Here is a 25,601-nt window from a genome sequence, read left to right on the forward strand (position 1 = left end):
GGGGTGCTTTTGCCTCTTTCTTGGGGAGGTGGGGACTCAGGCTCTGCCGTTCCCTCCTAAGACCCAAACGGCCCATCCCAGGAGCCTTTGGCCTTCCTAGAAACTTCAGATGAGGTGGGGAAGGGAAGGGAGATAGTGAGGCAAGGCTGGTGGCCAGATTGAGGACGGCTCCCCGCTGCAGCAGAGGGCCGGGCACAGAGAGAGGAAGGCTAAGAAAGGCCCAGCTCAGAGAGGGAGCAGCAGGCACAGACTCGCAGCTTCCTCCTTCCTCCTCCCTTCCTGCTTCCTTCCGTCCTTCCTGGCATCTTCTTGTCCCCTGGAAGCCCAGGTGACTACTCCGAGCAGAGGGGAGGGCAGGATCCTGCGAGAGAGGTTGGGAGTGGCCGTGGAGGGAGGCTTATCCAGGCTTCCCAGTCCCTGCCCGGTGTTTCTGAAGTGAAGGTCTTTCCTATCTGATTCGGGTGGGAAACAGCTAAGACGCAGGTTCCCAAGCCCCTCAGACCCACTGGACCAGTTTCTCCCTGAGCCCTGGAATCTGCATTTTAACACGTGGGGTTGGGTTAGGAAGGTCTCTGAAGGCGGAGAAACAGCTCCTCGGAGGTGCGGTGGTCCCGAGGGAGGAGGGCAGACAGGAGAAAGCAAAGAGAGAAAAGTTAGATCCTGGCGGAAGCCACGGACAGAACTCTTGCGTGGACAGGGGTGATGCCGCAGATGGGGGTGGAGAAGGATGCAGGAGACAGACGGGGCGGGGCCGCGGTGAGGGTCGCGAGGTAAGCCGCTGCCTGCCCCCTTCGCAGGGAATCTGAGACCCTGACCTGAGATTGAGAGAGCCTCGTTCTTCTGGGGCTCAGGGTCGAGGGGCGGCCTCCTCTGCAGAGACCCGCGGGCCTCCGCGGCGGTCCCCATCACTGCCCTGGCCGGAGCCCCCAGCCCGCCCCTCGGGTCCCTCGCCCACCGACCCCCGCCCTATGCCCTGCCCAGCCCCCACCCTAGCTCATCTGCGTGATGTTCCAATTGGCACATTTTCCCCCAGAAGTCTCGCCCCGCGTCCCGCCGCCCCCTCGCCCCTCGGAGCGGGGGTGGGGACCCCCATTAACCCTTGCGTCCCGGCGGCCTGGACGCCGCCCGCTCTGGGGGTCCCGGGGATGAGGGGCGCGCCCCCGGGGGGACGGCGGGGTCTGCGGGGGGGGGTTCTCGGGGGGGAGAAAGGGCAGGCGCTTGCCCGCCCCCTCTTTCTGGGAAGAAGTGGGGAGGGGCGCTTCTCCCGGGAGACTCGGGGCGTCGAAATCCCGCGTTCCTCAGCCCCCGGCCCCCGCAGCCTCCTCCTCCCCGCCACGTACCCTCTCCCCCCCTCCCAGCCATCTGTTCCACTCGGCGGCGCCGCGACAAACAGGCTTCAGCTCACGGCCGCCCCCGCCAGCCCCCTCCCCAGGGGACGCGGGGCGAGAAGACACCCCACCCCAAGGAGGCCGAGATCCCCGCCTGCGTCCCCCACCCGGTCCCACGCCCTCTGGGCAGGGGCGGGGGCGCGGTCGAGGCCCCCTTTTTCAGCCTCGAGGGTCGGTGGCGCCGTGGTCGGGGGGCACGGGGCTATCTTAGGGGAGGGGTCTGGAGATGCGACCCAGGAGAGGCAGACGAGCCGGCAGGGGCTGTCGAGGGAGGGTGTGGGGTCTCCCCTGGCTCCCTCAACCCCGTCCCAGCCGCAGCCACGCAGCGCCTCCTGCGGAGCGCAGAGTCCGGGGCGCACAGCCGGGCTCCCTCCGCCCGCCCCTCTCCAGACGGAAGGTCAAGGTCCCCGGGCACAGAGTGGAGCGAGACCCAGGCAAGGCCGCTGGGAGCCCGTCCAACCCGTTGGCGGATGCGGTCCAAATCTGGTTTCCTAGTTTGCGAAAAGGACACCGTGGGAAGCCAGGAGCCTGGGCTGCGAGCAGCCAGGGCTGCGCCGTGTGGCTTAACCGCGTCTCCAGACCCCGCTGGACATCCGTCAGATGGGGGAGTCAGGCTACCGAATCCGCTTCTAAAGAGAACTGCAGACAAAGGGAGGCCTCCTCTGCAATACTGTCCTCCACGGCCATTATTTCAGGGTTCTCCTAGGTTTTTTGAGAGTAGGGTGGTACATAAGGCCTTTGTGGTTCCTCTCTGCCCTGAGAGGGCAGCAGAGAGCTGGACTGACAATCTCAGAACCTCCTTTCTGCTGATTGCATCGGCAGACCTGAGCTTCACACTCGGCAGCCACAACGCCCAGCCCCACCACCTGCCAGCTCTGTGCCTTGGGTCTTGTGCCTTAACGTGTCTGAGCCTTTCTCTCTCTACAAAACGACCCGGAGACACCGACCTCTACGGTGAGGACACAGTGAGGGGCCTGTGTAGCTGGGACAGGCAGAGCATGGACACACAGGCCCCTCCCTGCCGCGTCCCTCCCCTCTGTGAGTTTCAGGTTTATGTCCCAGGACAGAAAGAGAGGCAGGAGTGGGATAAATGAGGTATAGCTTCCTGGAGGGCCCCTTGCCCTCAAAGATGGTGTCTTCCCTTGATGCAGGTAACTTTTAAAGTCTCCCTTTATTCCTGAAAGTAAATATAAATATAGCACAAGATGAAGCTCGAAATTTGCACGAAGTTTTAAGATAAAACACAACACCCGCCCCCCAAAAAATGTTACTTTAAACAGACCTCCAGAGACACATGACAAGAAAGTTCAAGAGGCACGCCTTAGCATTTTTTCCAAAGCCTTGATTGTCAGTAGGGAGAAAGGCCAACCTCCCTGCCAGATGTACCCCAAACCCTGAGAAGTGGGGAGGTGGGTGGGAGCAGACGGCAGGACCTCCACCTGCTCCACCTGGGTGCGGCAAATAACAACGAGCTGAGGCAGGCAGCTGGGGATGGACGGGCTGGCACCTTAAGTGTCCTAGTTAATGCCCAGCTAAGCCCAGGTGAGGAAGGGGGATGGAGGTGTGGGAAGACACCCCCCCCCAACCCCAGACACAGGCAGGCACACCGCAGCCAGTCTCTCACTTCCCTTTTTATTTCCTCTGAGATCTGCAGGGAGCAGCGTCAGGGAGAGAACCCACCCTTCAGCCCCCAGGAGGGGCTTCCCTCCCACGCCGAGGCCTCAGGACACGACCAGCACACCTCGGCCCCTTTCCCCGGAGGAGAAGGGAGTTCCACACGCCATCGCATGTACCCTGGGCCCTGCACAGCTGAGGGGTCACCTGTTCGCTGACCCCACAGGCCCCCAGAAGGCACCAGCGGGCAGGCCCCTCAGACGAGGCCCAGAGGAAGTGCAGGGCCGCACCGCCCTCCAACCCCAGGCTCGAGAAGATGCGATCCTGGCACAGGGGCGTCTTTGGTCAATGGAACATGGCTTTGGGAATTTCTTTTTTTTTTTCCTTTCTTTTTCACACGTCCCCACAAAAATAGAACTTCTCCCGTTATTTATAAATCCGTGGTCCCCGGCGCTGTGCGGAGGTCACAGGGAAAGACAGTGCCTCTGTGCAGGCCGTGGCCGCCTGTGGTCCAGGCCCGGGACTCGGGGGGCCTAGGCCGCCACCTTGGGGCTGCTGTGCATCTTCAGGGGGCCCCCCCCAGCAGGCGACATCTGCCCTCTGAAGCCGGGCACGGCAGCAGAAGAGGTAGGATGGTAGCAGGAACCCCAGGAGTGAGAAGAGCAGGAGGCCCAGATTCACCTGCAGGGCAGGGAGAGAGAAAGAGAAAAAAAAAAGAGGCAATCTGTCCACCTTCATCACCCTCGGGGGCCGCTCAGCCTCCCTCATGGAGGAGAAGGCAGCCATCTGCACCCCGGGCCCTCTTCAGTACAGTGCAGTGCAGTTCAGTTCAGTCACTCAGTCGTGTCCGACTCTTTGCGACCCCATGGACCGCAGCACGCCAGGCCTCCCTGTCCATCACCAACTCCCGGAGTTCACTCAAACTCATGTCCATCGAGTCGGTGATGCCATCCAGCCATCTCATCCTCTGTCATCCCCTTCTCCTCCTGCCCTCAGTCTTTCCCAGCATCAGGGTCTTTTCCAGTGAGTCAGCTCTTCACATCAGGTGGCCAAAGTATTGGAGTTTCAGCTTCAGCATCAGTCCTTCCAATGAATACTCAGGACTGATCTCCTTTAGGGGGTACTGGTTCTGGGCCGGAAGATACACAGAGTGAGCCCTTGCTGTGGGCAGCCGCCCTCTGCCAGCATCTCACGGGATGCCCATAAAGCTCCAGAGCCGGGTCTGAACCCCACCTGACACCAGGGCCCAAATGACCTGGTGTGGGTTGGGAGCCTGGGCCTCTGAGGATGTGGGCAGTGGTGTCCTGTGGCAGGGTGGTGGCGGGTGAGTGTGGGTGCCGTGTGCAGCGGGGGCAGGAGCCCGGGAGGCCCCGCTCAGACCCTGCACACAGCCCACCCCATTCCTCACGGGGTGGCTCAAGGGCCAGTCACCTCGAGTCTACATCCCCCATCCTCTGGGCCATGGTGGCCATGTTCAGTGTAAATACACTAAGGACTGAGGCTGAAGCTGAAGCTCCAGTATTCTGGCCACCTGATGCGAACAACTGACTCGCTGGAAACGACCCTGATGCTGGGAAAGACTGAGGGGAGGAGGAGAAGGGGACGACAGAGGATGAGATGGTTGGATGGCACCACCGACTCGACGGACATGAGTATGGGTAAACTCCGGGAGCTGGTGATGGACAGGGAGGCCTGGCGTGCTGCGGTCCATGGGGTCGCAAAGAGTCGGACACGACTGAGCGACTGAACTGCACTGATGTACTTATCAGCGCCTGGTGAGCACTTGGGACACAGTGACTGTCGTGCTCTGGCAGGAGGGTTGAGGGGAGTGCGTGGATCCCCGGGGCAGATGTCAGCTTTAGGGAGGTGGGATCAGCTCAAAGCGAGGAAAAGCCTTTCCAACAAGACCAACAGCTGGTGCCCCAGCATGGGGGGTGTTTGAGCTCAGAGGGTTTGGAGGAGCCCTTTCTAGGACAGAAGGTCCCTGCCTTGGATCAGGACTGGGCCAATCCCCAGGTCACCTGGGAGCTTATTACAGCGTCCTGGGCCCAGGCTGGGGCGTCTATAAGGAGGTCTGACCGACCGCCAGTTGGGAACCCCCAGATGAGAGACCTCCACGGTGCCTCCTGGCTGAGACGAGAATGAAAGATTCCGCCACCTGCGAGAGCCCCCCACCCCCAGCTCCTCAGCTGCACCCAGGCAGGGGGGTCCCATGGCCCCCACGCCCCCCTGCCGCTCACCCAGAAGGGCTCTCCTTTCAGGGGCCCCACCATGGCCATGAAGAGCGGGTGCTGCAGCAGGGCAAACACGGCACTGAGGAGGGACTGCAGGCCCGTCAGCGTCCCAAAGTGTTTGGACGGGTACCTGCCGAAGAGAAGGGGGCCCCGCGTGAGGGGCGTGCGCCCCTCTCCAGCCCAGCTTGTGCCCTCCAGCCCTGGATATCACGCTCTGTCCACTAGGCGAGGCAGAGGTTAAAAGTTCCGGCTCAGGATGGGCCTGACAGTCCAGTGCTAAAGACTGCGCTCCCAGGGCTGGAGGCGAGGGTTCCATCCCAAGTGGCATGGCAGAAACTTTTAAAAAGTCTCAGGCTCTCTGCATATGCCCTGGCCTCGAGGGTATATGCTATGACTTGAAGGCTACAGAACCAATTTCTGACACCTACTAGCTGTGTGATGGGCTGCCGTCGAAGCTCAGTTGGTAAAGACTCTGCCTACAGTGCAGGAGACCAGGGTTTGATCCGGTCGGGAAGATCCCCCGGAGAAGGAAATGGCAACCCGCTCCAGTATTCCTGCCTGGGAAAGCCCATGGACAGAGGAGCCTGGCAGACTGCAGCCCACGAGGTCACAAGAGTCAGACACGACTGAGCGACTAAACCACCACCACCAGCTGTGTGACAACAGCAAGTAACTCAGCCTCTCTGAACTTCACTTCCTTCCCTAAAAACAGGGAGAGTGCTAACCTCACCGGGCTGTTTTTATTCTTCTGACACATCACTTATTGAGCTCCTACCACGCGCCAGGCACTGTCTAGGTGCGTGGAGAGAGAGCAAAGAACCAGAGCTGGAGGTGGCATTCTGGGTGGCTGGGTAGTGGTCACACATCAGGCGAGATGAACACATAGTGTGGACTTGCCTGGTGGTCCAGCAGTTCGGGTTCCCAGCTCCCACTTCAGGGGGACACAGGTTCGGTCCCTGGTCAGGGAATTAAGATCGCGCGTGGTGCGGCCGAAAACCAAGAAAGCACCGCATGTCAGAAGGTGGCAGTGCTGAGGAACAGAGGTGAGCAGAGCAGGGGGCGCTTCCAGGGAGGTGGGCAAGGCTCAGAAGAGGCCTCTGGGGAAAGCCCCGAGCAAGGCGCCACAGCTGGCTGGTGGATGTCTGGGGGAAGAACCAGCCAGGAAGAGGGGTGCTGGGAAGGGGCGCACGAGGTTTCTGCAGCAGCGGGAGACGGGGGTGAGCGCAGCGGGGAGGGAAGGGAGAGGTCCCCGGGGGCCAGACCCTGCGGGGCCTCTTCATTTATGTTAATATATTTATCTATTTGGCTACAGCGGGTCTCGGTCGCGGTTCGCGGGATCTTGGCTGCGTGCCTCACTGTGGCACACGGCCCCTCCAGTCGTGACGGGGGCTGAGCTGCTCCACAGCTTCTGGGATCTCAGTTCCCTGCCCCGGGATCGAATGCACATCCCCTGCACTGCAAGGCAGATTCTTAACCACTGGACACCCAGGGACGTCCCCCAGCAGGACGTTTTGAGCCATAACAGAGCCTTTGGCTTTTTCTCTACATGAGACAAGAGAGGCAGCTGTGGAGAGATGGGAAGAGACGCATGGCCTAACGGGACAGCTCCTGCGTTAGAAATACCTACTGGGGGAGGCAAGGGCGGACTGGGGGAGGCTGCTGGGAGGCAGCGGCAGCCACGATCCAGGACGGGCATGCCATTGCCAAGGGATGCCAAGATGGGCCACGCTTGGCGTCTGCGGAGCGTGGAGCATGACCTGGGCTGTGAGCAATGAGCATGTGGAATCCAGGGTGACCCCCGGCCCAGGTGCAGCCGCCCCGAGGTCTGGATAAGGGAGGGGGGTCAGCATCTCACCCTGCACCCACCGCAGAGTAAGCGCTCCACAGCCGTTACAGTGTTGTCAGCCCTCTTTCCCCATCACACGTACAGCAGAGACACTCGGCATGGAAACCAGAAGCCACAGAGGAAGGGGAATGGGGTGCCAGGGGAGGGGGGGGTCGCCCCACATGAAGCAGGGACGTTATGAGGCAAAGAGACTGCAGTCTGGAGATTCCAGCAGGGCTGACGGGGGCAGACGGGCCACTCCGGGAAGGGGAGCTGGCGTTGTGGAGGGAGATGCAGGGTCAAACCAAGGATGTCAGCTGCCCCTAAGGGAGGACGCTCTGACGGCGGAGTCGTCCCAAGAGGGCTGCCTTTGAGGCAGGGAGCTCCCCATCACTAGGGAGCTGGGACAGGGCAGTGAGCTGGGCCACCTCCAGATCCTCACCCACCCTGCAGCTGCTGCTGCATCACTCAGTTGTGTCTGACTCTTTGTAACCCTGTGAACCACAGGAGTCCCCAGGCTCCTCTGTCCATGGGATTCTCCAGGCTCGACTACTGGAGGGGGTTGCCATGCCCTCCTCCAGGGGATCTTCCCCATCCAGGGATTGAACCCAGGTCTCCTGCATTGCAGATGGATTCTTTACCAACTGAGAAACCAGGGAAGCCCAAGAATACTGGAGGGGGGTGCCATGCCCGCTTCTGGAGGATCTTCCCCACCCAGGGATGGAACCCGCATCTCTGACATCTCCAGCATTGGCAGGCAGGATCTTTACCATGGAGCGCCACAGACGCCAGCATTCCAGGGAGGGAGGCTGGGGAGGGGTGCGCCAAGGGGAGCCCTTGGGATGGCCATCCGCCCCCGCTGACTCACCAAGCGGCGTAGAGGCCTCCGCAGGCCGAGTGGAAGAAGCCCCGCACCAAGGTGTGCAGGACGAAGGTCATAAACTGAAACGGAAAGGAGAGAGGGCAGAGGTGAAGGGCGGTGGGGGCGGAGCGGGGGTGCGGAAAGGCGGGGAAGGGGACAGAGCCCACGGGGCGGTCTCCTCGCCCATCCGACCTCCCGGAGACACCTCCTGGAGAACCAGGCAAGCAGACCCAGACCCCGCCGCCGGAGGCTGGTGCTGGGGAGACCACCGTGAGGCAGGGAGCGTGGGGCACGTGGAAGTTGGTACCTGGAGGTGTAGGTTGTTGATGAGGCAGGTGATGCCGAAACCCACGAGCAGCAGGTTGGTCAGGGTGAAGGCGTTGATGGCGTTGGTGAGCTTCTGGATCTCGCGGTAAGGTGGTCTGACGGACTTGGTGGCCGCCCCGTCCCTGCGCAGGACAGGCGGTCACTGGCCCCAACTTCCTCAGCGGCCCGCCCTCCCATTTCAGGGCACCAGGAAAGGGAGAAAGTCTCTCTTCCAGCCACGTGCTTCTCAAAGCATGGCTCCTCCAGCACCATCTGGTGTGCGTGCGTGCGTGCCTGCGTGCTCAGTCCTGTCTGACTCTCTGGGACCCCTTGGACTGTACCCCGCCAGGCTCCTCTGCCCATGGGATTCTCCAGGCAAGAATACTGGAGTGGGTTGCCATGCCCTCCTCCAGGGGATCTTTCTCACCAGGGATCGAACCCAGGTCCCCGGCTTTGCAGGTGGACTCTTTACCATCTGAGCCACAAATTCTATGGGATGAATATGAGAAATATGCCGCCTTGAAGAAGGCCCTCACCACCCATGCTGGCACCCTGCTCTTGCACTTCCAGCCTCCAGAACTATAAGAAATAAATTTCCACCGACCCCAAGCTACTTTGTCTGCTATTTTGTTACACCAGTCTGAACAGACTCAAAAAGACTCTGAGCCAAAACCACCCAGCTAAGTCATTCCCAGACTCTTGTCTCTCAGAAACGATGAGATAATAAATATTGTTTAAAGATGCAAAGTTTGAGAGTACTTTGTTACACAGCAGTAGATATCTAATACACCGGATCTATCTCTTCCTAACCTTAAGAAGGCTCCAGAGTGTGCTCATCATGACAAAGGTTCTGGAACCTCCTACTAAAAGCTGCACGATCTTGGGTAAGTTCCTGAACCTTTCTGCATCTTGGCTGCTCTGTGAAGCGAGCGTAATAATATGTGTACCTAGCTCAGGGAGCCAGCGCAAGATTAAATAGGACAGTGCAGGTGCCTGGTGCACAGGCAGCGTTTACTGCCAGCTATGCTCATTTCAAGGCAGCCACATCCCCTCCTGGTCTCAGTTTCCTCATCTGTAAAATGCACGGGCTTCTCCTCTCCCAGGGTCCTCGGGAGAATGGAATAAGACACTGGGTGTGAAAGCACAGAGCCGTCCCCACCCCAGGGCAGGTCACCTGGGAGTGGGGGCGTCCACACAGTCCTTGATCCGCCAGTCCATGACGTAGCCGATGAGAGGGCAGGTGAGAAGGCACAACAGCTGCAAGGCCCCAAAGACAGAGGAGTAGAACTCCACTGGGCGGGCGGGAGGGGAGCGGGGTCAGGGGCTGGCAGGCGGGGAGCCGGCAGCCCAGCCTCACAGAGGGCGGATGCCAAGATCTCCCCCTCTGACCCCCAGATTCTCAGATCCCCCACACGGCCAGGCAGCCCAGTGGGTACTGTCACCCACCTCCAGCAGAGGCAGGGGAATGCCAAGATCTCCCCCTCTGACCCCAAAATTCTCAGATCCCCCACACAGCCAGGCCACATGACCCAAGGATGGGTCACCCAGCGACAGGGAGGGTAAGGGTCCAGGCCCAAGCTTTTGTCCTCCTACCTGTCTCTGTGGCCCTCTGCTTCAGGTCGTCCGTCTCTGTTGGGGGGGGGGGCAGAAGCCAGGGTGAGGGGAGCTCAGCCAGCGTGCCCCCCACACCTCCAGCCCCTGGGGGCTCAGCAGCACCTCACCATGCTCCTGGCCGCCCGTCACCACGTACTCCAGCATCTTGTTCATGGCGGCCATGTAGAAGATGATGCGCAGCTGGGTCATGCCCATGGTGAGGAGGCTCCACAGGAAAATGGGGGAGCAGAGGCTCCTGCGCAGGGGCACAGACTCTGGGGGGATAGTGGGGGGCGCCCCTGAGCCCCGGGGCTCCAGTGTGCCGCATCCCAGGGGGTGCCGTTCTGGTGGGCACTGCCGCAGGGACCTCGGAGAGGGGCTGCTTCAGCCTCTCTGGCCTCCGAGTCGCCCAGCTCTGTAACTATCTCACTAGGAGACTTTTTTTTTCCTGTCCACGCTGCGTGGCTTGTGGGATCTCAGCTCTCTGACCAGGGTTTGAGCCCAAGACCTAACCACTGGACCACTAGGGAATTCCCTCACCAGAACATTCTCAGGTGACCTCCAGGTGTGTATCCTAGGCTTGCTGCTGCTGCTGCTAAGTCGCTTTAGTCATGTCCGACTCTGTGCGACCCCACAGACGGCGGCCCACCAGGCTGCCCCGTCCCTGGGATTCTCCAGGCAAGAACACTGGAGTGGGTTGCCATTTCCTTCTCCAATGCATGAAAGTGAAAAGTGAAAGTGAAGTCGCTCAGTCGTGTCCGACTCTTAGCGATCCCATGGACTGCAGCCCACCAGGCTCCTTCGTCCATGGGGTTTTCCAGGCAAGAGTACTGGAGTGGGGTGCCATTGCCTTCTCCGCCTAACCACTGGACCACCAGGGAATTCCCTCACCAGAACATTCTCAGGTGACCTCCAGGTGTGTACCCTAGGCTTGCTGCTGCTGCTGCTAAGTCGCTTCAGTCATGTCCGACTCTGTGCGACCCCAGAGACGGCAGCCAACCAGGCTCCCGCATCCCTGGGATTCTCCAGGCAAGAACACTGGAGTGGGTTGCCATTTCCTTCTCCAATGCATGAAAGTGAAAAGTGAAAGTGAAGTCACTCAGTCGTGTCTGACTCTTTGCGACCCCACGGACCACAGCCTACCAGGCTCCTCCATCCATGGGATTTTCCAGGCAAGAGTACTGGAGTGGGGTGCCATTGCCTTCTCCGCCTGGTAATAACTCTGGCTACTATTTACTAGGCACTTGCCGTGTGCTACACACCTGACATGCATCATCCCATGTTATGAAACTGTGCTGTGCTTAGTCGCTCAGTCGTGTCCAACTCTTTGCAACCCCACAGACTATATCCCACCAGGCTCCTGTCCGTGGGATTCTCCAGGCAAGAATACTGGAGTAGGTTGCCTTGCCCTCCTCCAGCGGATCTTTCCAACCCAGAGAGTGAACCCAGGTCTCCCGCATTGCAGGTGGATTCTTTACTGTCTGAGCCACCAGGGAAGCCCAAGAATATTGGAGTGGGTAGCCTATCCCTTTTCCAGGGGATCATCTAGACCCAGGGATGGAACCCAGGTCTCCCGCACTACAGGCAGCTTCTGTACTACAGCCCAGTGTGCCACACATCCGACAGATGGGGAACTGCAGCTCAGAACAGCCAGTGACCTGCCCAAGGTTCCAGGGCTGGGAGCTGCAGGTCAGACGGACTCAGCTCAAGCCCGTAACAGCTCTGCCTGGGGGACCCATCGTGGGGACCACCTCAGAACCTCACAGCATGCCTCAGTTTACAGAGAGCTCATGTTCCTCCCTTCATTCAATCCTCCCAACTAACTTCCCTGTGAGGTGGGTGTTCTCAGTTCAGTTCAGTCGCTCAGTCGTGTCCGACTTTGCGACCCCGTGGACTACAGCTCGCCAGGCCTCCCTATCCATCACTAACTCCCGTAGTTTACTCAAACTCATGTCCATTGAGTCGGTGATGCCATCCAACCATCTCATGCTCTGCCGTCCCCTTCTCCTCCCGCCTTCAATCATTCCCAGCATCAGGATGTTCTTAGTGCTAGCTTAAGGGACAGGGAAGTGGGGTTAAGCGACCCACCCAAGTCACGTGGCCCGGAACCGAGGAGTGGGACTCAAACCCCCATCTCGGGACTCCCATCCGTCTTCCCCGCACCTCCCGGCTGACGCCCCGCCAAGCGGCCGGGTGGGAGGCAGGCGCAGCTCCCCGACGCGGCCAGCAGGGGCGCCAACCAACCGGGGCGCGCGGACCCAACCTGGTGGAAGGTTCCGCGGGGGACTTCTGACCCAAGAGGCTTGGAGGTTGCAGGGAGCCCAGCGGAAAGAAACCCGCTCTCCCACAGGCCTGGAAGGGACCTGCCCGATTCCGGAAGCGGCCCGGCCGAGGACCCATGAACCCGAGCATCCTAGAGTTCTCTGAGCTTCGACTTTGCCCCCGTTCTAGAAACGGGAGGCGGGCCCACCTGTCCGGCGAGGGAGGCGGAGCGGGGGGGGGGGGGGGGGCGGGGGAAACGGGTGTTGTGAGAACTCAGGACGGAAAATGAGCACCCAAGCAAGGGTGCTCACTCCCCGTGAGGCCCCGGCCTCTCCACCCGCCGAGGCCAGCCCGGGACCGGAGACTCACTCTCAACAGAGCTCTCTGCGCCGCCGCGCACGTCCTGGGATGAGATAAAGAGGACCCCCTCCTCCAGGCTGGGGGCCTTCTGGCTCAGCCGCTGGCCCACCGTGCTGACGTAGGAGTAGAATCGGTCCCCGGTCACCCTGTGGTCCAGGGCCAGCTCTCTGAGCTTGGTCTTCTCCCTGCCGGGAGCCGGGCAGCAGCTCGTGGGAAGCAGCCCCACGGAGCCCTACCTCCGCATCCTGCCTCTGGCGGCTGCTGTCCTGGGGGTGCAAGTCCCCTGCACCCAGCACTGACGTGCTCTGCAGCGCGGGGCTTCTGTTTGCGCGGCTCAGCACCCGCTAAGTGAAGGGTGGATGAAGCCGCTTTCCACTTAGGCTGTTGCCTTGGAGGCCGCCCTAAGGACCCAGATTCTGGCGAGGGACCGGGCAGAGGGAAGGATAGATTACGAGTCTGGGATTCACATATACACACTGCTCTACCTCAACATAAAACAGAGAACCAGCAGAGACCCACTGCCTAGTACAGGAAAACAGACCCAACATTTTATAACAACCTAGCAGGGAAGAGCATCAGAAAAAGAATAGATGTGTATCTGAATTACCCTGCTGTACACCTGAAACCAACACAACATTGTAAATCAACTATACTTCAATAAACACATTTTTTTAAAAGAAGAACTCAGGCTCTGAAGTTCTTTCTTCCTTTTGGCTGCACCATGCAGCTTGTGGGATCTTGGTTCTATGACCAAGGATTGAACTCAGGCCCTTGGAAATGAAGGCATGGAATCCAGGGGAGTCCCAGGTTCTGGAGTCCTGATCCCAACCTTAGAGTCACCGTGCGGCCCCCACCCCCGCCCCGCTCCAATGGTGTGACTCCAGGAAAGTGCTGTGTGCCCCTGCGCCTGTTAGGAATGGAGTTAATATCAGAACCCACGTCCTGAGTCTGAGAATGACCACTGGGCGCAGGGCCTGGCACACAGAGGGCGCTCGATCAGTATCAGCTATTTGACTGGCGCCCGAGGTGCTTGGCCGCGGAGCATCACCCCAGTGCCCTGGGGAACTGACAGGGGCGGTGTTTGTGTGTGTGAACTGACAGGGCGAGGTGTGTGTGTGTGTGTGTGAACAGATGGGGCGGGGTGTGTGTGTGTGTATAAGTTGACCTTCAGGTTGCCCCACAAGGGGTGGGACATCATTCCTTTGCAGACCCCTTTTCTGGGTCCCCGTGGCATGTGGCACTGTGGCAAGCATCCCTGCCACTCTGACCCCATCCTCCAGCCTGGACAGAAGGATAGCACTCCCCACGTCCGGCTGCCAGCATCATGCCCCAGCCATGCAGAACACCTGCAGGGGGTCAGATTGGCCCGAGGTTCAGGTGAGAAAGCAGAGCTCGGAAAGCTCAGGTAGTCCGCAGAGCTCGGTTTCCCTGACTCCTGAGCTGCTTCTAGCATCACGTCACCACACCCGGCTTCCAGGTCTGCAGGCGGGGTCTCCTCCCATCTCCCCCTCCCCCTACCGCCACAGTTGCTCACTTGTAGTTGACTTCCTCGGGGGAGGGAAAGGCTTCCCTGGGCCAGTTGAAGGCGCAGTTCAGAAAGATGAGGCAGGCCAGGCCCGACCAGGCGAACATAATGGCCATGAAGGACACACCGGCATTGTAGATCAGCTGTGGGGGGAGCAGGGAGGCCCGTGGCAGAAGCTGCCGGGCCCCAGGCCCACCCCCTCCAGCCAGAGCCGTAACCCAGGCCCCAGAGGCCTCCGGGAAGGTCTTTTCGAGCCCACCCCATGTGCCCAACTCTCAGATGAAAACACCAAGGGCAGACGCTAAGACCGGATCTAGAAGTCCCACCGCCCTCTCCCTTTTTCATCCCTATCCCTCCCAAGAGTGACGTGATTCCCAGCAGATGCCGAAGAGGCTGGCCACAAGCTCAACGCGTCTTTGGAATCTCAATTTTTATCTTAAGAAGATACACCAGTGTTGCCTTTGACTCCACACACGTGCTCGTTTTCACACACGTTTCATTTTCATGGACAAGAGAATAGGGTGGAAGCTCCCAGTCATGTTTGTCCTGCCCCTTCCTGCCGCCCTCCCTGGGGGAAAGACAAAACCTCCACCGGAGAAGTCTTAGCTCAGCTCTCACAGGTGTGGCGACCCGGGAGGCAGGATGCTGTGCAGCCTCAGGGCCAGCAGGCTCTGTCCTGACCAATTCTGTGCCCATGGGTCAGCCCCGCGGGTGAGGCAGCTGGGTGGGCGGAGCTGTCCTGCCTGCCACCCTCTGCCCGGGAGGACCACTGTCTGAACTGGTCCCAGGTCCCTGCTCTGAGCTCCGGCTCTGCCAGGGAAAACCGCTCCTCCTGGGCTCCAGCTTCAGGGCTCTTTTCTTCCCGGGAGCAGGACAGAGCTTCAAAGGGCCACACCCCAAGGGTCTGGTTCCTCAAATCGCTCTGCCTTAGTGGAGGGAAGGGAGACCTCCCCCCTTCCAGGCCTGGTCCTGCCTGAACAACTGTCAGCCACCCCATCAGTGCGGACTGCACCACCACTGAGACGGAGGCTGAGCAAAAAGTGAAGGTGCTCAGTGGTGTCAGACTCTTTGCGACCCCATGGACTGCAGCACACCAGGCCTCCCTGTCCATCACCAACTCCCAGAGTTTACTCAAACTCAAGTCCATTGAGTCGGTGATGCCATCCAACCATGGTATCTTGCCTGTTCACGTGATGCCAGTCCCTGTGTACCAGCTACTGCCCTGTCCTATGGTGCTTTTCCAGCTACTCCACTATAAGATTAAAAGTGGTGTTCTTTCTTTTTTGTGTTTGCTTGTTTTTTAATGTGTTATTTATGTGAGAAGTATCATAGACCTATTACACACCTGTTACACTACAATACAAATAGTGTCAGTCCTATTTCACATACAGCCGATTGTATTAGTTGGGTATGGAGGCTAACTTTTTTGGCCTTGCAAACAAACAGGACTTACACACATGTTCTTAGAATGGAACTCACTCCTTTGCAGGGGACTTACTATAATAAATTAACTCCCCAGAGCAGACTCTAAAGAGCATGCTTTGGCCCAGCTGAGAAGGTCATTTGACATCAGAGGCAGGAAGGAGGCCCCAGGTTTGCCCAGAGTGAGAACGCAGGCCTTCTGGCTCTAGGTGGACCTGTCTTGCAGCTGGCCTCGCCTGGACTAGCTTGGCGACCTCAGGACCCAAATCGCCCAGCCTCTCCAGGACAGGAAAAGGAGATGTGACATGAAAAGTGGGGTGACGTCCAAGAGCCCAGGGCCTGGAAGGCATGTAAAGGGGTTGTTTTTGATTCCGCAGGTGAGAGAGCAGGTGGGTGAGCTAGTTCTCCATCTAAGATCATTCTGGAAATCATGCAGATGATCGCTCAGAGAAGGAAAACACTGGAGGCAAGGAGACTGGCTGAGAAAGCACTGGCCTGGGAGGCAGCATGAAGGCCTGGACTCAGATGACGGGAAAGAAAAGGATAACAGAGACCCGCTGGTCTGCAGCAGCACCGGGCTCTTCCTACAACGCCCCGGGGCTTGTCCCTGTGGAGGCGTGAGCTGACCTCCGCCTGGCAGGAGATGGGTCACCAGACGTACCAGCCACCAAGCACCCAGTTCTTGTCTCAAGGCAGAAAGAAGACCAAGCAACCTCACGGACCTCCACCCACTCCCTGAGCAGCCTCATACCTTGATTCCTGGGTACGTGATGGCAGAAGAGGCGTAGGAGCCGATCATGAGGGCCATGAACGTGGAGCGCAGGCTCCCAAACATGTTGGGCAGCTGAGAGAGGAGATGGGTGCTCGTGAGCAGGGGAGACCCTGATACCTGCCCAGGGCTCCCCTTGCCCTGCTTGGAAAAGCTTGGAAGCCTCTAATCCCAGCAGTCCTCAAAGCGAGCTCCAGGAACATGTGCCCCAGAGTCACAACAGAAAAGTTCTAAGGCAAAATCAATGAGGGAAACTGCTGTCACCCCCTCCCACACACAGCATGTGTGCTAAGCCACTCAGTCGCGTCTGACTGTTTGCGATCCTATGGACTGCAGCCCAGCAGGCTCCTCTGTTCTTGGGACTCTCCAAGCAAGAATACTGAAGCGAGTTACCATGCCCTCCTCCAGGGAATCTTCCCGACTCAGGGATCAAACCCGTGTCGCCTGTGTCTCCTGCATTGACAGGCAGGTTCTTTACCACTGAGCCACCTGGGAAGCCCTCCTCTGCCACCACCACCCCCCCCCCACACACACACACACAGAAGTGCCTGCAAAGAGAAATTCTGTTTAACCCCAGGGTTTTCCAAGTTAGGTACTTATGGAGTCCCTTAATCATGACTTGCCTCTTAATAAGCCATGGTTAGGTATTTAAGAAATACCAATCTAGAGCAACTCCTTTGATAGCTGAGCACTGGGACTCAGAAAGGGAAAGAAATGTACTTAAGTTCACAGAGCTCATTAGTGACTTTCTCCCCAGTTCTGGCCATACAAGCTCTATCCCAGACCCCAAGGTTGTGACTACCAGGATGGTGCCTTTTAACCTTCTCAGTAGCCCCAAAGGCCACAGTCCATGGTTTCAACTGAGCCAGGACAGGTAACAGGAGGGCTTGGGAGTGGAGGATGGGAGTAAGGGAGGGGATAGGGCCAGGGCCAGGGCCAGGCCTGTGTCCAGAAGAGGAAGCTCTGACACGCCAAGCAAGCCCAGAATTCCCACCGGTAGAGAACTGGTCATGCTTTTTCTAGTAAGCAGCCTGAGGTGACCTCTAAAAATGGTGCGCTATTCTCTTGACCCAGAAAACCCCACAAAATCATGCAAATCAGGAAGTTCAGATCTGCAATTCACTTTAAGAACACTCATGAAACTGCTCAGGCCATTAAGGGTATGCACATCTGAAAAACCCCCAAGTATCTGAAGGATGTCACTTTAAAGAAGCAATGTGTGCCATTCTGTCGTTACAGTGGTGGAGTTGGTAGATGTCCATGGGACAAACGGTGGGGCTGGATTCGGGGTCGGTGGCCCCACAAGAGTGCTGATTTTTTACTGCACGTGCTCAAAAATACAGAGAGTAATGCTGAACTGCAGGGCTTAGGTGTAGATTTTCTGGTCACTGAGCACATTCAGGTGAACAAAGCCCCAAGGATGTAGCAAAGGACTTACAGAGCTCATGGTGGGATCAACCCATACACGAGCTCTCCTTGCCACACTGAGAAGATCCTTACTGAAAAAGAACAGATGGTTCCTAAAACGAAAGAGGAGGCTGCACAGAAGGAAAAAAATTTCCGAGGAGAAACTGAAGAAAAAAAAGGCCAAAAGCTTATGGCCTGGGGAATAAATGCCACAAAAAATAAATGCAAATAATAGTTAAAAAAAAAAAAAAGGAGAACGACTGGTCTTCTGTTTACTGGCCTGAGCCAGAGTCCGAGCACCTGGAAGGAGGGGAAAGCAGAGTCGGGTATCCCCCACCCCGACCCCTACTCCTCACTGCCAGTCCACAGAAACCCCCGGCTGGAACAGTCTTAGATGCCACACAGGGCTAAAATCCTCTCCGCAGAGGGGAAAACGTGAGGCTCAGAACGGATCTGAAACAGCTCTGGAGAGGAAGGGAAATAAACACAGAGACATCCACAATCTCCATCAACCTCCACACGGCTGGGAAACAGAGGCGGGGCCGGGATGACCCTACTCGGGCAGGGGTTTCCCCGGCAGCCTGGCTCTGCAAGGCACGCTTGCCAAGGACGCTAGAGAAAGCGCCAGGGCCGGGCGAGTGGCCCGCGCCGCGGCGCTCCGCAGTCGTGCCCTCCCCACCCGCCTCCCACCAGAGTCCGAGCTCCATCTCCGCCCAACACGGCCTGGGCCGGCCTAGCTAAGCCGACGCTGCACTGGACTTCCGGCCGGGATCCGCGCCGGCGAGCCAGCTCCGAGGCCGGGGTTGTAACCCGGCCCTGCCATTGGCTGGAGATTACTAAAGGCGGGGCGGGGGCGTGACCGGACCCGGCCCTGCCATTGGCTGGAAAATTACTAACAGCGGAGCGGAGCGGGGGCGGGGCCGAAGTCGGGCCCTACCATTGGCTGGAGATTACTAACGGCGGGACGGGGGCGTGGCGTCCCCTGGGCCCCCGGGAAGGGTTCGAGGTCAGGCCCCAAGGGCAGGGGAGAGGAGGGTTTCGGGGCCCTGAGCCAAGCTGCATGGAGCGGAAGAGGGGCTGCGTAGTGCGGCGGGAGGAGGGGACCCGCTTCCTCAGGGAGTTGTGAAATGTCCTGGGCTGGAATTAAAGGCAGCTGCTGGGTGCGGTGAAATTCAGCCAGAACACCCAGTCTGGCGGTCAGGCGCTCTCCTCTAAGATAAACAGCCCGGGGCAGCCCAGTCTGCAGCCCCTCCCAGCACCACGGAGGCTACCCATAAGCCTCCATCCCTTCTGCTCACTCATTCACACACACACACACACACACTCAGAGTGACACACTCCAAGCACCGCGTACGAGGCCGAGCCAGGCAAAAAGGCCCTCTTTGAAAGTCAAGCACCGTCAAGCCTCGGCAGTTTTGCGTGGTTCAGTCTAACACACCGACGAACACATTAACCTGCCACGGACCGCACGGTAGTACACCATGTGGCAAACACACACCCGTGGTCTCAAGCTGCGGGCCACTCTTACTTCCGCATCACCCAGGTTTATTCTTTCCAGCATTCAGGACAGCACGCATTAGTTTACTTGTTTTTAGGGTTGTCTGTTCCCCCAACCCCTGAACGTAAAGTTCCAGAAAGCGGAAGTTATCAATTCTGTCTGTGCCATGGCCCCAGTGCCTAGGATGGAGTTCGACAGATGTATGGGCTTGGGAAACACACACACACATACACACACACCCAGAATCCACACTGACAGCCTCATCTACACACACAGCCTCACACCCACCCTTCTCTGATACACACACACACACACACACACACACACACGTCTTTGATCTGCGTCCCTCTCCACCCTCACCCTCGCTCACCCTTACCGCCCACCCCACTCCTGGGTACCTTGCTGCCAAGTCAGGGCCTGTCATACTCACTGTGAGTGAAGAGAAGGTTAGGCAGATGCCACTGAAACTATTCATGGACAGTGCCAGGAATATCAGCGGAGACAGAACTGGGAAGGGGAGAGAGATGGATGAGGGCCTCTGGGGAGCTGGGGGAGGCTAAAAGCAGGAGCTGGGGCACCATCCACCTTCATCCCACCCATTTTCTTCCTGTGGGGGCACAAGATGTCAGACATCTCACCTTTGGTGTTCCAAGAGGCCAGGGCCATGAGGGAGCAGGATGCAGCGAAGCAGGCACTATGGAGAAGCAGGGAAAGGGGAGCGGTTGCCTCCCTCCCCCTGCAGCACCATCCCACCCTCCAGCCCCTCGCAGCCCCTTCCAGCTCCCCCACAGCCCAACCGCCTTACCTGCCCATCAGCCGCATGGGCCGGGGGCCAAAGCGGTCCATGAGGAACCCCAGCGGCAGGGTGGTGGCGCTGAGCAAGAAGGAGCCAATGGTGAAGCCCAGGTTGAGCATCTCTTCCTGCTGGTTGCAGCTGGGCCATCCATGCGGCTCATCCTGGGTGGTGTTGGTGGTGTTCTCAGCTGAGGAGGGGGGAGGAGAGGCAGCATGTGACCGCGGGAACCATCCCAGGAGCACGTGCTGGGATCAGGGGTCCGGCCCCCCAGTGCCCGGGCCTCTGCTTGCCTGCTGACCAGGGGACTTTGGAATCATACCTACTCTGATGGGGAAGGGGCTCCATAAATGGTAGCAACAGGTATTGGGCTTCCCTGGTGGCTCAGTGGTAAAGAATCTGCCTGCCAATGAAGGAGACCTGGGTTTGATCTCTAGGTCAGGAAGATCCCCTGGAGTAGGGACAGGCTACCCGCTTCAATATTCTTGCCTGGAGAATTCAATGGACAGAGGAGCCTGGTGGGCTATAGTCCATGCAGTCGCAAAGAGTCAGACACGACCGAGTAGGCATGCATGCAGTATATGACCCAGGGTGGGTCACACATCCAACCTGAGGCCTCAACTAGCTTGAACAGGATAACACACATCGAAGTATTTACTGCACTGAAATATTCACTCAGTGTCCAAGGTTAAGGGGTGGTAGATCCGCAACAGGAAGCACCCGTGAGTCTGGGACAGCTTCAGTGAGTGACGTTCGAATGATATAACAAGAATTCCCTTAAAACTTAGAGGTTCCTTTCCCCATAAATGCATTCTGATAAAGTAATAGCTCCTATTTTTAGATTAATTAATTTGGCTGCGCTGGGTTCCCTGACCTCGGATTGAACCTGGCCCCCCTGCAGTAGGAGCATAGAGTCTTAGCCACTGGACCTCCGGGGAAGTCCCCCAAGAGCTAATATTTGTTGAGCATTTAACCATGTTCTAGGCATATTCTCAACAGTCACTGTATTAACTTATGACAGTCCCAGCAGTTAGCTAATTAAGTTATCTCCACTCTCCAGATAAGGAAACCAAGATACAGAATTTGGAGCATGGCACTGCCCTACAGGACTCCTCCAGAAGTCATCCCCCAGGTAAGATACCACCTGGGAGCTGTGACAGGTTAGAGAGAAAGGCTGACGGTGGGGGAAGGAGGAGGTTTTCACTTCATTCAAGGCTCAGTGAACTGTGAGGCTGGGACTCCCCTCCATCCTATTTTCACCGAGGCATCATGGCCAAGGGCAAAGTCAGGGTGCTCCTGGAGGACAGACAGACCAGGGTCTGAATTCCACCCCCCCCCCCACTGGCTGTGCAACCTTGGGCAAGTGACTTCCTCTCTTTGAGGCTTGGGCCCCTTGCCTGAAACAGGGAGTGGAGAATGGCTAACCCAGGCTCCTTAGGATATTCAGCTGGAGAAGGGGTGCAAAGAGCTCTGTACTCAGCCTGGCCCCAAGAAGATGCTCCCGGAACAGCTGATGAAGGGGTCAATGGTGGTCCACAATCTGGGAGCCTCTTCTCCATGTGCTGGAGACCCCACAGTGAATAAGACAGCTCTCAGCTCTCACGGGGTTTGTACTAGATAATAATCAAGTGGACACTGACAAACAGAAAGTTCCCAACAAACGGACCTCAGGTTGCAAACGTGCGTTCTGTAAATGTCAGGCGTGAGTGACCTGGCAGCTTGCCCTCTGTCTCCTACTGCTGACGACCCTTCAGCTCCACCGTCTCCCACCTTTTCTCCCTCCTCCAGTCAGTAGCTTTTCTTGCCCGTTCACTCGATGCCAGCCCCTGTGTGCCAGCTGTTGTTCTGTAGCACTGCACTTTTCAAGCGCGGTGCTGTGCTAAGTCACTTCCAGCCGTGTTCAGCTCTTTGCAACCCTATGGACTGTAGCCCGCCAGGATTTTCCAGACAAGACTACTGGAGTGGGCTGCCATGCCCTCCTCCAGGGGATCTTCCCGACCCAGAGATCGAACCCACGTCTCTCATGCCTCCTGCCTTGGCAGGCGGGTTCTTTACCACTGACGCCACCTGTACTGTAAACACTCAAAACATTTTCTATTTTGTGTTTGTTTTTAATGTATTATTTGTGTGAAAAGTATTACAAACCTATTACACACAGTACTACATAGCCGACTGTGTTGGCTGGGTACCTAGGCTAAGTTTTTGGACCTACTAACAAATAGACTTAAGAACATGCTCTTAGAACAGAACTCGGTGGTATGTGGGGGGTTCTTGTAAAGAGTAACAGGTGCTGTGCATGCTAAGTTGCTTCAGTTGTGTCTGACTCTGTGTGACCCCACAGGCAGTAGCCCCCCAGGCTCCTCTGTTCATGGGCTTCTCCCGGCAAGAATACTGGAGTGGGTTGCCATTCCCTTCCCCAGGGGATGCTCCTGGCCCTGGGGCTGAGCCCGCCTCTCTGTGCCTCCTTCACTGGCAGGCAGCTCTTCACCACCAGCACCAGCTGGGAAGCCCCTCTGGGGTTCAGGCTAGCCCCCCAATTTAGTGATCCTCATTGCCACTGTTTACTTCTCCACTGGGTTGCTCTGCACCTGTCCGTTCCACCTCCACACACTTCGGTGACGTCTACTACACAAAAGCACCATGATCTGACAGTAGGTAACAGAGGAAGAAACGCAGTGATGATTCAGACCAGAGGCTGCGAACAGGGGACCAGCAAGGAGCCCTGCAGGTGTTTTGCTTGGCTTGCAAAGTTTAACTGGGGGCCGTTTATTTATTCATCTAGCTGCACCACCGGATCTTAGTGGCGACCTGTGGGACCGAGCTCTCTGACCAGTCACTGAGCCTGACGCCCCTGCATTGGAGGTGTGGCGGCGTCTTAACCACTGGACGGGTGCCAGCTTAAAATCAGGAGTTATCATCTAAAAATCCCAAAGTCTGGCTTTTCTTTACCGTGTCAGAGATCTGGCCACTGCTGGAGGTGAGTGGCGGCCACTCCTTTTCGTCAGGGTCTGCCCTCTCTAAGTCACCTCCCTATTAGCTCTCCACCAGTCATCATCCTGTAGCTGCCCCGATAGGCCTAGTTATTATTATGGTTTTCATTGAAGTATACTTGACACATAATACATCAGTTTCACGTGTACAACACAGTAATTTGACATTTATATATACTGCAAAATGATCATGCCAATGTCTAGTTACCATCCGCCACCATACAAAGTTAATGTACTATTAGTAGCTGTATTCGCCTGCTGGATATTAACGCCCAACTGTTATTAACTGCCAGGGCCTCTGAGTCTGCAGCCGCTGAATTAGACATGGGCCCTGCTCCTGAGTCTTTCACAATCGAATGATACTTTCTCTCACTAGCTCTCAGCTAATCAACATTGTGCCAGGCTTTTCCACATAGTATATCATTTAATCTTCATAACCCTAAGAAGTGAGTTCAGTGACCCCCACAGATGGTGAAGCTCTGAGAAACAAAGCAAGCCACACAGCTTCTTACAGGCAGGCCGAGTTCCAGCTCAAGACCTTCTCCAAAGTCACCACTTCCTGGTTGCTCCACCGGGCTGCTCTCTCCCGAACGGAGCAACTTAGTAAGTTTCTGAACCCAACGCTAGCGCTGGGCAGGACGTGCGTTCTTCCATGGGCGGAGAATTCTGGCCCAGAGGACAGCAAATAACTGAACGTCCATTAATGTATTCACTTCTCTGGTTTCAGTCGGTCTGCCTCTTGTGAGTTTGACTCACAGGAGCTAGTTGCTGGATGGATAAAGCCAGACCTTTTTTTTTTATAATGTATTTTTTATGGCAGTATAATTGAGTTAGTTTCTGCTGTATAACAAAGTGAATCAGCTATACATATACATATATCCACTCTTTATTTTTAGAGTCTTTTCCCATATAGGTCATTACAGAGTATTGAGTTGAGTTCCCTGTGCTGTACCATAGCTATCTATTTTATTTATAGTATTGTGTATAAATTGATTCCAATCTCCCAATTTACCCCCTGCCAACCCTTTCTCCCTGGTAATGGTGAGTTTGTTTTCTACAGCTATGACTCTATTTCTGTTTTGTAAATGAGTTTGTTTATACCACTGTTTTAGATTAAGCCAGACTTCTGAAGCAAGAGGGGAGCCAGCCCAGGATGCAAAGACCTCTTAGACCTCTGTCTGTGTCAGTTACAACAGGAGAGGTCTTTGAAATCTAATTTCTCCCATTTTATAGACAAGCAAAGCATGAGGTGTGATGAGAGAAACGTATGCAGGAAGTTAATGACCGAGTTGGGCTCTGAAGTCAGAGAAAACAGTGTTTCCCAGGCGTGGTATGCATGGCATCTGCACACTCAAGTTGGGTTTAGAGGTACAGTTGACCCTTGAGCCACAGGGGGTTGGGGCATTAACCCGTCCTCCTCGCGTTAGAAAATCTGCCTGTAATTGAGTCAGCCCGACCTACTCGGGGTCCCTCCGTATCTGCGTTTCTGCAGCTGCAGATTCAACCCACCAGGAAGTGTGCAACCTTGTACGATTTACTACTGAAAACAATCCTGAGCGGTTCAAACCTGTGCTGTTCAAGGGTTAACTGTACAGGTTTCACAGTTGTTAGTTATTCGAAAGTATATCAAACACAATCATGTACATACGTACACATATGGAAATACACATCCCTTCATGGGTCACAGCCTCGCCCTGGGAAAGGGGCTTGTGTAACTCAGTGAAGCTATGAGCCATGCCATGCAGGGCTACCCAAGACAGACGGGCAACCTGATGCCAAGAGTCGACTCATCAGAAAAGACCCTGATGCTGGGAAAGACTGAGGGCGGGAGGAGAAGAGGGCAACAGAGGATGACATGGTTGGATGGCATCACTGATTCAATGGACATGAGTTTGAACAAGCTCTAGGAGATAGTGAAGGACACAGGACCCTGGCAGTCTACCAGGTCACAAAGAGTCAGACACGACTTGGTAACTGAACAACAGCAAAGAGATATATATGTATGACATGCATCTGTGAGTAACATCAAACCCAAGGTTCCAAGAATATCACACTTTAAACTGAGGCTTTTTTAGGGGGCTTCCCTGGTGGTCCAGTGGTGCCAACTCTGCTTTTCCAATGCAGGGAGTGTGGGTTCAATCCCTGGTTGCAGAACTAGGATCCCACATGCAGCGTGGCCAAAAACAAATAAATAAAATGAGGCTTTTTAGTACTACGTATAGCTGATTCACTTCGCTATGCATCGGAAACTAACACAACCTTGTTAAGCAATTATATATACTCCAACAAAAAATAATTTAACAAAGGAAAAGAAAATGAGGCTTTTAAAACTTTTTTGTTTGTTTGTTTTCATGAGGCTTTTTAAGTGGACTGATTTAAAAGGGAATAGGAAGTAAATAATAGTACCTATGGCACACAGAATTGTAAAATCATGCAGGTGAACTGCAGATGAGAGGTCTGGGAAACACTGGACAGCAGGATGATTGTTTCTGGCTCCACTAGCTGAGCGGCTGGAACTCTGAGGCTCTGTTATCCCATCTGTGAAATGGGTTCAGTGGCTGCAACTGTAGAGGAGGGCTGCAGGGACTGCTGCACACACAGTACTCACAGAAAGACCCCATTTTCTTTGTCTCCCGGGTCTGTGAGCCCTTCCTCACCCTCACCCCCTCCCCCCAGCCCCAAGATTCCCCACCCTGCAGCTGACAGCCACAGTCCCAAACACCCACAGGTCTGGGCTCTGGCTGGCCGTCTTG

At 56.6% G+C, this 25,601-nt stretch overlaps 1 protein-coding gene across 1 annotated transcript in view; it reads right to left on the bottom strand.

Moving 5' to 3' along the window:
- Positions 1–1,517: 1,517 nt before the first annotated feature.
- Positions 1,518–25,601, bottom strand: part of SLC43A1 (solute carrier family 43 member 1) — a 32,461-nt gene continuing 8,377 nt past the window's right edge. Inside the window, 14 exon segments of the mRNA XM_055547162.1 lie at positions 1,518–3,580; positions 3,582–3,683; positions 5,243–5,366; positions 7,930–8,003; positions 8,231–8,372; positions 9,404–9,521; positions 9,823–9,858; positions 9,951–10,097; positions 12,454–12,629; positions 13,979–14,112; positions 16,143–16,235; positions 19,496–19,572; positions 19,704–19,759; positions 19,871–20,048. Coding sequence (XP_055403137.1) covers positions 3,536–3,580; positions 3,582–3,683; positions 5,243–5,366; positions 7,930–8,003; positions 8,231–8,372; positions 9,404–9,521; positions 9,823–9,858; positions 9,951–10,097; positions 12,454–12,629; positions 13,979–14,112; positions 16,143–16,235; positions 19,496–19,572; positions 19,704–19,759; positions 19,871–20,048 — 1,502 coding nt within the window. The 3' untranslated portion in view covers positions 1,518–3,535.

Source organism: Bubalus kerabau, chromosome 15 (assembly GCF_029407905.1).
Source record: "Bubalus kerabau isolate K-KA32 ecotype Philippines breed swamp buffalo chromosome 15, PCC_UOA_SB_1v2, whole genome shotgun sequence".
In the NCBI taxonomy this organism is placed as follows: domain Eukaryota; kingdom Metazoa; phylum Chordata; class Mammalia; order Artiodactyla; family Bovidae; genus Bubalus; species Bubalus kerabau.